Source organism: Haematobia irritans, chromosome 5 (assembly GCF_050003625.1).
Source record: "Haematobia irritans isolate KBUSLIRL chromosome 5, ASM5000362v1, whole genome shotgun sequence".
In the NCBI taxonomy this organism is placed as follows: Eukaryota; Metazoa; Arthropoda; class Insecta; order Diptera; family Muscidae; genus Haematobia; species Haematobia irritans.
The window spans coordinates 24608093-24620207 of NC_134401.1; the positions used below are offsets into that span (position 1 = coordinate 24608093).

At 26.7% G+C, this 12115-nt stretch overlaps 2 protein-coding genes across 3 annotated transcripts in view; one reads left to right on the forward strand and one right to left on the reverse strand.

Annotated features, from left to right (window-relative positions):
- mwh (multiple wing hairs) overlaps positions 1–12115 on the reverse strand; it is a 446956-nt gene that overhangs the window by 329921 nt on the left and 104920 nt on the right. The gene's annotated exons all lie outside the window — the stretch shown is intronic.
- Positions 6966–8611, forward strand: LOC142237528 (uncharacterized). Its single transcript, XM_075308885.1, has 3 exons — positions 6966–7219; positions 7298–7447; positions 8040–8611. The coding sequence occupies exons 1-3, from the start codon at positions 7009–7011 to the stop codon at positions 8507–8509; spliced, it is 831 nt and encodes a 276-aa protein (XP_075165000.1). The 5' UTR covers positions 6966–7008; the 3' UTR covers positions 8510–8611.

The window sequence follows — 12115 nt, forward strand, 5'->3', positions numbered from 1 at the left end:
TTATTAAGAAATTCTTCCCTATCCAATCAGATATCGACATTCCATGTAAAACGAATAAAAACAGTTAAATTAAAAAAACTATAATAAATTTCATAATCCCCACCCACGTAATCCCTAAATTTCAAGTAAATCGGAGAATTTTATGGTGATGCCGATTGGAAAAAATGTGCAACATTCTCGAAATTGATTGCAAAATATGAAGGATACTGTCATCCTGTACACGCCTGCCACAGTTGGTAGAATTCTACCAAAAAAAAAAAAAAAAACAAAAATGTTCTATAGAAATAAAATTTTGACAAAATTTTCTATAAAAATAAAATGTTGACAAAATTTTCTATAGCAATAAAATTTTGACAAAATTTTCTATAAAAATAAAATGTTGACAAAATTTTCTATAGAAATCAAATATTTTTTTATTCGTTTTGTTTTGTTATTGTTGGTTTTGTTCTTTGTTCCTTAATCATTGTTGTTGTTGTTGTTTTTTTTTTTTTTTTTTTTGATTTCAGCTTAAAACCATACATTGACTAAACTACAAGTGTAGCTTAACCAACAGAGGAAAATAATGTTTGTGAAATTTATTTGGGCAAAGCCCTATAGACTGCAAGATGGTATAGAAATAAAAATTGACAATTTTTTTATAGAAATAAAATTTGGCAAAAATATTTTTATAGAAATCAAATATTGACAAAATTTTCTATAGAAATAAAAGTTTTAGAAAATTTTCTATAGAAATAAAATATTGACAACATGTTCTATATAAATAAAATATTGACAAAATTTTCTTTAGAAATAAAATTTTAACAAAATTTTCTATAGAATTCAATTTTGACAAAATTTTTATAGAATTAAATTTTCACAAAATTTTCTATAGAAATAAAATTTTGACAAAATTTTTTGATAGAAATAACATTTTGACGAAGTTTTCTATAAATATAAAAATTTTGAAAAAATTTTCTATAGAAATAACATGTTGACGAAATTTTCCACAGACATAAAAATTTAAAAAAAAAAAATTTCTATAGAATTCAGTTGTAAATATACTCCCTTGTAAAGAAGTTCACTGTTCTTTAAATTTAAATTAATTTCCCTGAAGACGAGCATCGGAGATGTCTCGAAATATTGGAAAATTTTAAATATAAAAATACAACTCAAAAAACAACAACATCTGTTTTTATTCACATGACCTCAAGCCGAACTAAGCAAATATAATTAGAATTCAATTTTGACAAGATTTTCTATAGAATTCAATTTTGAAAAATTTTTTATAGAAATAATATATTCACAAAATTTTCTATACAAATAAAATATTGACAAAAATTTTCTATAGAAATAAAATTTATACAAAATTTTCTATAGAAATAAAATATTGACAAAATTTTCTAGAGAAATAAAATTTTAACAAAATTTTCTATAGAAATAAAATTTTAACAATATTTTGTATAGAAATAAAATATTGACAAAAATTTCTACAGAAATAAAATTTGGACAAAATCTTCCATAGAAATATAATTTTGACAAAATTTTCTATAGAAATAAAATTTTTACAAGAAATAACATTTTAACAAAATTTTCTATAGAAATAAAATTTTAACAATGGTTAGGTTAGGTTAGGAGGCAGCCCGATGTATCAGGCGCACTTAGACCATTCAGTCCATTGTGATACCACATTGGTGAACTTTTCTCTTATCACTGAGTGCTGCCCGATTCGATGTTAAGCTCAATGACAAGAGACCTCCTTTTTATAGCCGAGTCCGAACGGCGTTCCACATTGCAGTGAAACCACTGAGAGAAGGTTTGAAACCCTCAGAAATGTCACCAGCATTACTGAGGTCGGATATCGAACCCACGACCTTGTGTATGCAAGGCGGGCATGCTAACCATTGCACTACGGTGGCTCCCAAAAATGTTAACAATATTTTGTATAGAAATAAAATATTGTCAAAAATTTCTACAGAACTAAAATTTAGACAAAATCTTCTATAGAAATATAATTTTGACAAAATTTCCTATAGAACTAAAATTTGGACAAAATTGTCTATAGATACAAAAATGTTGACAAAATTTTCTATAGAAATAAAATTTTGACAAGATTTTATATAGAATTCAATTTTGACAATATTTTTTATAGAATTAAATTTTGACAAATTTTTCTATAGAAATAAAATTTTAACAAAATTTTCTATAAAAATAAAATTTTGTAAAAATTTTTTATAGAAATAAAATTTTGACAAAATTTTCTATAAAAATAAAATTTAGACAAAATTTTCTACAGAAATAAAATGTTGTCACCATTTTCTAAAGAAATTAATATTTGACAAAATTTCCTATAGAAATAAAATTTTGACAAAATTTTCTATAGACATAAAATTTGGACAATATTTTCTTTAGAAATAAAATTTGTTTTGTTTTGTTATTGTATATGTTTGAACGAATTTATTTCGGCATAAGCCGACTATCATGTAAAACCTTTTTTTGGAAGGTTCAAGTATGGTTCATTGTTGGGTTTAATAAACTGCCTGAATTTATTCTGATATTTGGTTGATAGTTTTGCTGCAAGTAGAGGATGCTGATGAGGAATGTGGTAATTCCGAAAAGTGCGTCCATCCAACCATCTTGCAGCCTATATGGCTTTGCCCAAATAAATTTGACAAACATTCTTTTCCTCTGTTGGTTAAGCTACACTTGTAGTTTAGTCAATGCATGGTTTTAAGCAGAAAAAAAAAAAAAAACAACAACAATGCTTAAAGAACAAATCCAACAACAACAAAACAAAACGAATTAAATTTTGACAAAATTTTCTATAGAAATAAAATTTTACAAAATTTTCTATAGAAATAAAATTTTGCCAAGATTATCTATAGAATTAAATTTTGAAAATTTTTTTTATAGAATTAAATTTTGACAAAATTTTCTATAGAAATAAAATTTTAACAAAATTTGCTATAGAAATAAAATTTTGACAAAATTTTCTATAGAAATAACATTTTGACAAAATTTTCTATAGAAATAAAATTTTGACAAAATTTTCTATAGAAATAACATTTTGACAAGATTTTCTATAGAATTCAATTTTGACAAGATTTTTTATAGAATTAAATTTTGACAAATTTTTCTATAGAAATATAATTTTGACAAAATTTCCTACAGAACTAAAATTTGGACGAAATTTTCTATAGATATAAAAATTTTGACAAAATTTTTATAGAAATAATAACTTCACAAAATTTTCTATAGAAATAAAATATTGACAAAATTTTTTATAGAAATAAAAATTTTACAAACATTTTCTATAAAAATAAAATTTTGACAAACATTTTCTATAGAAATAAAATTTTGACAAAATTTGTTACAGAAATAAAATTTTGATAAAATTTTCTATAGAAATAAAATTCTGACAAAATTTTCTATAGAAATAAAATTTTGACAAAATTTTTTACAAAAATAAAATTTTGACAAAATTTTCTATAGAAACAAAATTTTGACAAAATTTACTATAGAGATAAAATGTTGACAAAATTTTCTACAGAATTAAAATTTAGACAAAATTTTATATAAAATATAATTTTGACAAAATTTCCTATAGAAATAAAATTTTGACAAAATTTTCTATAAAAGGAAAAATTTTGACAAAATTTCCTATAGAAATAACATTTTTACAAAATTTTCTATAGAAATAAAATTGTGAAAACATTTTCTATAGAAATATTCACAAAATTTTCTATAGAAATAAAATTTTGACAAAATTTTATATAGAAATATATGTTTGACAAAATGTCCTATAGAAATAAAATTTTGACGAAATTTTCGGGAGGTTCAAGTGTAGTTCACGTTGGGTTGAGTGAATTACCCGAATTTATTCTGATAATTGGTTGATAGTAGAGGATGCTGATGAGGAATGTGGTAATTCCGAAACAGCTGTACATCCAACCATCTTGCAGTCTATAGGGCTTTGCCCAAATAAATTTGACAAGCATATTTTTCCTCTGTTGGTTAAGCTACACTTGTAGTTTAGTCAATGCATGGCTTTAAGCTGAGATCAAAAAAAAAAAAAAAAAAAAAAAACAATAACGAAATTTTCCATAGATATAAAAATTTTGACAAATTTTCTACAGAAATATCAAATAACACTTGACTGGACTATTTATTATCTGTTCTTTTGTTTTTTTGTCACTGACACGGGGTTATTTACTAGTAATTTATACATTTTTTTCCTACTACTTGAATTATTTTCGTGTATTAGATTTGGAAACCGGTTGTGATGTGTATTTATTTAGTTGTAAGGATCTTAATTTTTAAGTCTTTTTACTCTGAAGCCACTAGGCCTTTGTATTATATTGAATGAATAAATAAATAAAATAAATAAATAAAATAAAATTTTGACAACATTTTCTATAGAAATAATATTTTGACAAGATTTTTTATCGAAATTAAATTTTTACAAGATTTGCTATAGAATTCAATTTTGACAAGATTTTCTATAGAATTAAATTTTGACAATAATTTTTATAGAATTAAATGTTGACAAAATTTTCTATAGAAATAAAATTTTGACAAAAATTTCTATAGAAATAAAAATTTGACAAACATTTTCTATAGAAATAAAATTTTGACAAACATTGTCTATAGATATAAAAATGTTGACAAAATTTTCTATAGAAATAAAATTTTGACAGAATTTTTTACAGAAATAAAATTTTGACAAAATTGTCTATAGAAATAAAATGTTGACATAATTTTCTATAGAAATAAAATTTTGACACAATTTTATATAGAAATAAAATTTTAACAATATTTTGTATAGAAATAAAATATTAACCCCCATTTTCATAAAGCTCCATTAGTGTTCCGTTAACTAACCAACTTTTAAACCGTATTATGGACGAAGCTGTCATCTTGCATAAATATTCTATATGCCAGTTAGGAACTTAACTGACGAAAATTATCCAGTTAAATTTAACTGGAGAGAAGATAATTGCAATTTATTTTCTGTTAACTGGCAGTTAAAGCCTAACGGAGCTACATGAAAATGGCCGTAACAAAAATTTCTACGGAAATAAAATTTAGACAAAATTTTCTATAGAAATATAATTATGACAAAATTTCCTATAGAAATAAAATTTTGACAAGATTTTTGATAGAATTAAATTTGGAAAAGATTTTTTAAAGAAATTTGGACAAAATTTTCTATAGAAATACAATTTTAACAAAATTTTCTATGGAAATTAAATTTTCTACAGAAAAAAAAATGTTGACAAAATTTTGTGTATAAATTACATTTTGACAAAATTTTTTATAGGAATAAAAATTTGACTAACATTTTCTATAGAAATAAGATTTTAACAAACATTTCCTATAGAAATAAAATTTTGACAAAATTTCTGATAGAAATAAAATTTTGACAAAAATTTCTATAGAAATAAAAATTGGACAAACATTTTGTATAGAAATAAAATTTTGACAAACATTTTCTATAGATATAAAAATGTTGACAAAGTTTTCTATAGAAATAAAATTTTGACAAAATTTTTTACAGAAATAAAATTTTTGCAAAATTGTCTATAGAAATAAAATGTTGTCAAAATTTTCTATAGAAATAAAAATAGAAATCTGACAAAATTTTCTACAGATATAAAATCTTTGACAACATTTTCGATAGAAATAAAATTTTGACACAATTTTTTATATAACTAAAATTTTGACAAAACTTTCTATAGAAATAAAATTTTGACAAAATTTACTATAGAGATAAAATTTTGACAAATTTTTCTATCTAAATAAATTTTTGACAAAGATTTCTATAGAAATAAAATTTAGACAAAATTTTCTATAGAAATGTAAGTTTAACAAAATTTCCTATAGAAATAAAATTTTGACGAAATTTTTCATTGATATAAAAATTTTGACAAAATTTTCTATAGAAAATTTTGTTTGACGGAAAAAGTGTAACACCAAGGTAACATATATTTTTGGGAAACGAAAACGCCTTTAGTTTTTCACTGTATTTAAAGAAAACAGTAGGAAGCAGGGAATGTCTACATCCCCCACCAAATATGGAAACCTTAAGTAGCGGATAATTGTCTGGACGGGACCTAGACCTTTCCTGAAAATTTCAATGAAATTTGATGACTTAAGCCCAATTTTTAAAAATTCTGGCAAAAGGGAGGTCCCACTACCAGTCCAAATGTCAAAAATTCAGATACTTCATATTAATTTCATAACCTCCCGCCTCACACATTCTCTGTAATTTTCAAATAAATCGGAGAAGTTTAGTGTTTTCACTGTACTTTAAAAATGAAACATCGGGCAAAAATGTGTCTATCTTGAATTTTGTATGGCAATAAAAAACATTATTGTAATAATGTTTTTATTGTCTGAATGCAATTTACAAAATACGAAATTTGCTTATACCGTAGAAAAAATGTTATTTATGTCTAATAAAGTTTCTGGGTTTTGTGGATAAATATTAATTTATTCGCACGGGATGCGTTCAATTTCTTTTCTTGTAAGAAAAAAAGTTCACCATCTTTGATATTTCTATGGGCTGAATTTTCTAAATCAGCCTAAACTAATTGGAACATATAAATGAGCCTGAAGTAGTGGGGGTACACCTATGTTATAACCTTAAAGAAGGCTGTCGCCTTTTACTGGGTAATGACTAGCCCTATGAGACTTTATTCGATAAAAAAAACAGCATGGCTTAGCACAAATCTCATTGAATTATATGGGTTACCCAATTCCATTCCAAGCCATTTCATAGAAATGCTCACGTTCGTTAGCCAAAATTCTACAAAAAAAGAAAGAAAATTGCATCATATCTAACACAACAACCACTAAATAGTGAATTCAAAGTGAGTAATATTGCCAAAAATATTGGCTAGCAATACAACTAAACCAATTACGAAACAAAATTTTTGGGCAATAGTTCTTTTATACAGCAGAAGAGTATATATAGCCAAATTTAAGGGATATTTGGTATAGTAAGATTTCAACTTGAATTCAGTGATCATTATGAATATTCTAATTGTATTTGTTGGCTGTTTAGTAGGATTCGTTGCCAGTGGATCGTTTTTTGATCCTTTTGTTCCCGGCTATCCTGTTTATCCTTCATATAGCAAAGTTGATGTTGCTACTAATTTACCATTGTGTGGAGTTTTAAATGGAGTCTATAAGACTTTCTCTTGTCGTCAAGAATTTATGTCTTATGTAAATCGTGGACAACGTAAGATTTTAATTTTTATAAAAATAAAATTATACGAAAAATAATATGTAAATATTTTTTTTTAATTAATCCTTATAGACTACTCAGTCCATTGCAATGGTCCTTGCCCCTCGAACCTACCAACCTGTGCTAGTATATTTGAACCCATTTGTGCATGTGATAAAAAAACCACCAGAACTTTCAGCAGTCAATGTGCCATGGGAGAGGAAAATGTCAAGTCGGGATCATGTAAGTATCATATATATCTATTAGAAGTAAGAGATCTAGACCCCATATATACAGATGATCGTAATGTCGTATTACATCTATTGCATAAAACAATAACTTCTCCTGTATTTGATTTTAATGATTGCGCCAAAAAAAAACACCAAGTCAGTTAAGGAAGTAATTGAAAATAGTTACGTTACGTTTTTAATTTTGCAATCAACATCGATTAAATTTTTAATTAAACCAATTAAAAATTTATTTGAAATTTACTATGAAATCTTTTAATTTTTGCTCTAAGAAATTTTGGACAAACAATGACACATGCAACTGTGAGTCCCTGTATTAATAAGTGAATACTAAGACCCCGATCTCAAACCTCAAACGAATACCATCCTAATAGGTAAATGGCAAATTTTGATTTGCATTCAGCAAACCTTAATCGAAACATTCCCCAAAGATTATGAGCTCCATATAAAATTGTTTGGGCTTGCGCCTATCTTACCAAATTCTAACAACAGTTCGTAGCCTATTTGCAATTATGTCTTTATTTATTTTTATTATTTCATAAATAAATATAAATATAATTCTTTAATTTTTTATTCGCATTTTTTAGATTTCGTTGAAATTTCCAAAGGTCCATGTCCAGAAGTTTCATCGACTACTTCTGCAGCTACTACCACCACCACCCCCACCACAACCACTGCAATGCCTACTCTTCCTCCTACAACTACCACAACTACTACCACAACTACTACCACAACTACTACTCTTCCTCCTACAACTACCACAACTACTACTGAAACTACTACACTTCCTACAACTACAACTCCCGCTAATGATATAGATCCTTTCCTAGATTTGGACGCTATGGATGATATTCAAACTCCACCAGTTGTACCAACGGAAGACTCTTCAAGATCTCTAAACGCTGCTATGTTACAACAAATGTTAGAACTTGCCAATTCGATGTCACCACCGGCATCATCCATTTCGTTCCGAGAATATATTAACAATACCTTTGACAATTATGCTGAAAGAGATATCCATTTGGCATCATGCGGAACAGCTAGTGGAAATTGTTAAACTAAATCCTTACTGAGTATTAGAATTTCCCAAATTTGTTCTATGTTCACGGCAAATGATTTTATGATTTTTTGAAAAATAAATGCTTATGTTTGAATTTTATTCTCACTGCTTTCATTCCTATACACTCAACAAAACAAGTTTGCTTGGATCCAAAGATTTTGACTTACCTTTAAGGATTTTGGTATTGATTCCGAGCCAAAGATGCGGTCTCTTTAAAATTATGAAATTTTTTTGCGACCTATCTGGCTTTAAATCTAGGATCTATAAAATTAAAATCAGGATACAGATCTCATTTGTCGAATCTTCATTCTATGTTTCCGGTATATTAATAAAGTTATTCACGTACAAACAAATGACAGTTTAAAAATCCAAATTATGACGGAAACTTCGAAGTAAAAAAAATCAAAAAAAAAACTTTAAACCAAAGATGCTAAATCCTCAAAATAAGTCTTAGCCTATATTTGAAGCGTTTTTATCTTAAATATAAAGACTCAATATTTCAGTTAATTTAAGGACGATTTCTTTAAATCAAAAATGTGTTTCCTTACTTTAAGGAAAATTTGCCTTAGTTTAAAGACATGTAACTTTAACGAAGGGACGCAAATTTTCAAAATGTATGTCCTAAATTTGATGACAAATTTTTTGGAGCAAAGATTATAAACTTTCTTTTAATTAAAATTTCATTATTTTAATTAAATTTGTCCTTAATAGTGCATAAATTGCAAATCCTAAAATTGAGGTTTCGTAATCTTTAATATCACGTAAATATTTTATTCAGTGGAGGGTACATTTGAAAGGTTGTATCTCCGCAAAGTACAAAAATGGAAATTGCGAAAAAATATTTGTCAGTATTATTTACAATGACTTTATGTACCCAGCAAAAAAAAATTTGGAAGATCCTACGTAACGGGCACTTCGTAAGAAGTTCTTTTGAGGTAAAACATGGAAATCCTTTATTTGAATTCTTTATTTATATGGAAACATAAAATTTTGCTACCAGATATAACTAATATTAAATATACTAAAATAATCTACTAAATTTAAAATTTTATCACAACCGTATTTCTATGGAAACTTTTGTCAAAATTTTATTTCTATAGAAAATTGTGCGAAATTTTGTCAAAATTTAATTTTATAGAAAATTTTGTCAAAATTTTATTTCTATAGAAAATTTTTTCAAAATTTTATTCCTATGGAAAATATTATTTTTATAGAAAATTATGTCAAAATTTTATTTTTATAGAAAATTTATTTCTATCGATAATTTTGTCAAAATTTTATTTCGATAGAAAATTTTATCAAAATTTTATTTCTATAGAAAATTTTGTCTAATTTTTTTTCGTTGTTTTTTATTGCAGCTTTAGAAATTTTTTTTCTTTTTTCTTTAGAAAATTTTGTCACAATTTTATTTCTATAGAACATTTTAGCAAAATTTTATTTCTATAGATAATTTTGTCAAAATTTTATTTCTATAGAAAATTTTGTCACAATTTTATTTCTATAGAACATTTTAGCAAAATTTTATTTCTATAGATAATTTTGTCAAAATTTTATTTCTATAGAAAAATTTGTCAAAATTTTATTTCTATAGAAAATTTTGTCAAAATTTTATTTCTATAGAAAATTTTGTCAAAATTTTATTTTTATAGAAAATTATGTCAAAATTTTATTTTTATAGACAATTTATTTCTATCGATAATTTTATCAAAATTTTATTTCGATAGAAAATTTTATCAAAATTTTATTTCTATAGAAAATTTTATCAAAATTTTATTTCTATAGAAAATTTTCCGAAAATTTTATTTCTATAGAAAATTTTCCGAAAATTTTATTTCTATAGAACATTTTAGCAAAATTTTATTTCTATAGAAAATTTTGTCAAAATTTTATTGCTATAGAAAATTTTGTCAAAATTTTATTTCTATAGAAAATTTTGTCAAAATTTTATTTCTATAGAAAATTTTGTCAAAATTTTATTTCTATAGAAAATTTTGTCAAAATTTGATTTCTATAGAAAATTTTGTACAAATTTTATTTCTATAGAAAATTTTGTAAAAATTTTATTTCTATAGAATTTTGCCAACATTTTATTTCTATAAAGGGTGATACGGTCAAAATTTGGTCAAGGGAAAACGCGTGTAAATCGGTGAAATCGTTTATTTAAAAAATCAAATTAAATTTCTTTTTCACGTTCAATTAGCATAAAATTCAGGAAAAATATTCAGTTAGGCTTTCGCTTTTCCAAATCCGAATTGCCGGCCCTCACGCTTGATACCTGCCATCAAATTTTGTACAGCCACCTTGTCCACTTTCTTCGCCGCAGAAAGCCAGTTTGCCTTGAACTGCTGCTCGTCCTTAGCAGTGTTTTGGTCTTCTTTAGGTTCCGCTTGACAATAGCCCAGTATTTCTCAACTGAGCGGAGCTCTGGCATGTTGGGAGGGTTCTTGTCCTTGGGAACCACCTGCACGTTGTTGGCGGCGTACCACTCCATGACCTTTTTACCGTAATGGCAAGATGCCAAATCCGGCCAAAACAGTACGGAACAACCGTGTTTCTTCAGGAAAGGCAGCAGACGTTTATTCAAACACTCTTTCACGTAAATGACTTGGTTGACAGTCCCGGAAGCTATGAAAATGCTGCTTTTCAAGCCATAGGTAGAGATGGCTTGCCAAACCTGATATTTCTTTGCGAACTTTGACAGTTTTATGTGCTTGAAAATATCTGCTACCTTTACCCTTCCTTTTGCCGTATAAAACTCCTGTCCCGGAAGTTGCTTGTAGTCGGCTTTGACGTAGGTTTCGTCGTCCATTACCACGCAGTCAAACTTCGTCAGCATCGTCGGGGATCGCGCTTTGGCCGTCGTAGTTTGTTTATCATCGCGATTTGGAGTCACTACCTTCTTGTAAGTCGATAGTCCGGCTCGTTTTTTGGCTCGATGCACGGTTGTAGACGATACACCCAGCTTATTTGCGGCATCTCGGAGAGAGAGGTTAGGGTTTCGCTTGAAACTATCGGCAACTCTCTTTGTCGTCTCAGCGGCTTCCGGTTTTCGGTTTCCCCCCGATCCAGACTTCCTGGCTGTCGACAAACGTTCCCCAAACACTTTAATTACATTTGTAACGGTTATTAGGCAACTTTTAGCGATTTTGCCAGCTTTGCGTGTGAGTAGCTCGGATTTTCGCGATGCGCGAGCAAAATTTTGATACGCTGCTCTTCTTTCTTGGACGGCATTCTGACAACTGAAGAGTGAATTCCAAAATCAAAATAGGAGCAACATTCTACACACACACACCTTCAAAATGACAGAAATACGTCAAGTTTATATTGACCAAATTTTGACCGTATCACCCTTTAGAAAATATTGTCAAAATTTTATTTTTATGGAAAATTTTGTCAAAATTTTATTTTTATAGAAAATTTTGTCAAAAATTTATTTTGATAGAAAATGTTGTCAAAATTTTATTTCTATAGAAATTTTTGTAAAAAAAATTGTTTCTATAGAAAATTTTGTCAAAATTTTATTTCTATAGAAAATTTTGTCAAAATTTTATTTTTTTGGAACATTTTGTCAAAATTTTATTTCTATAGAAAATTTTGTCAAAA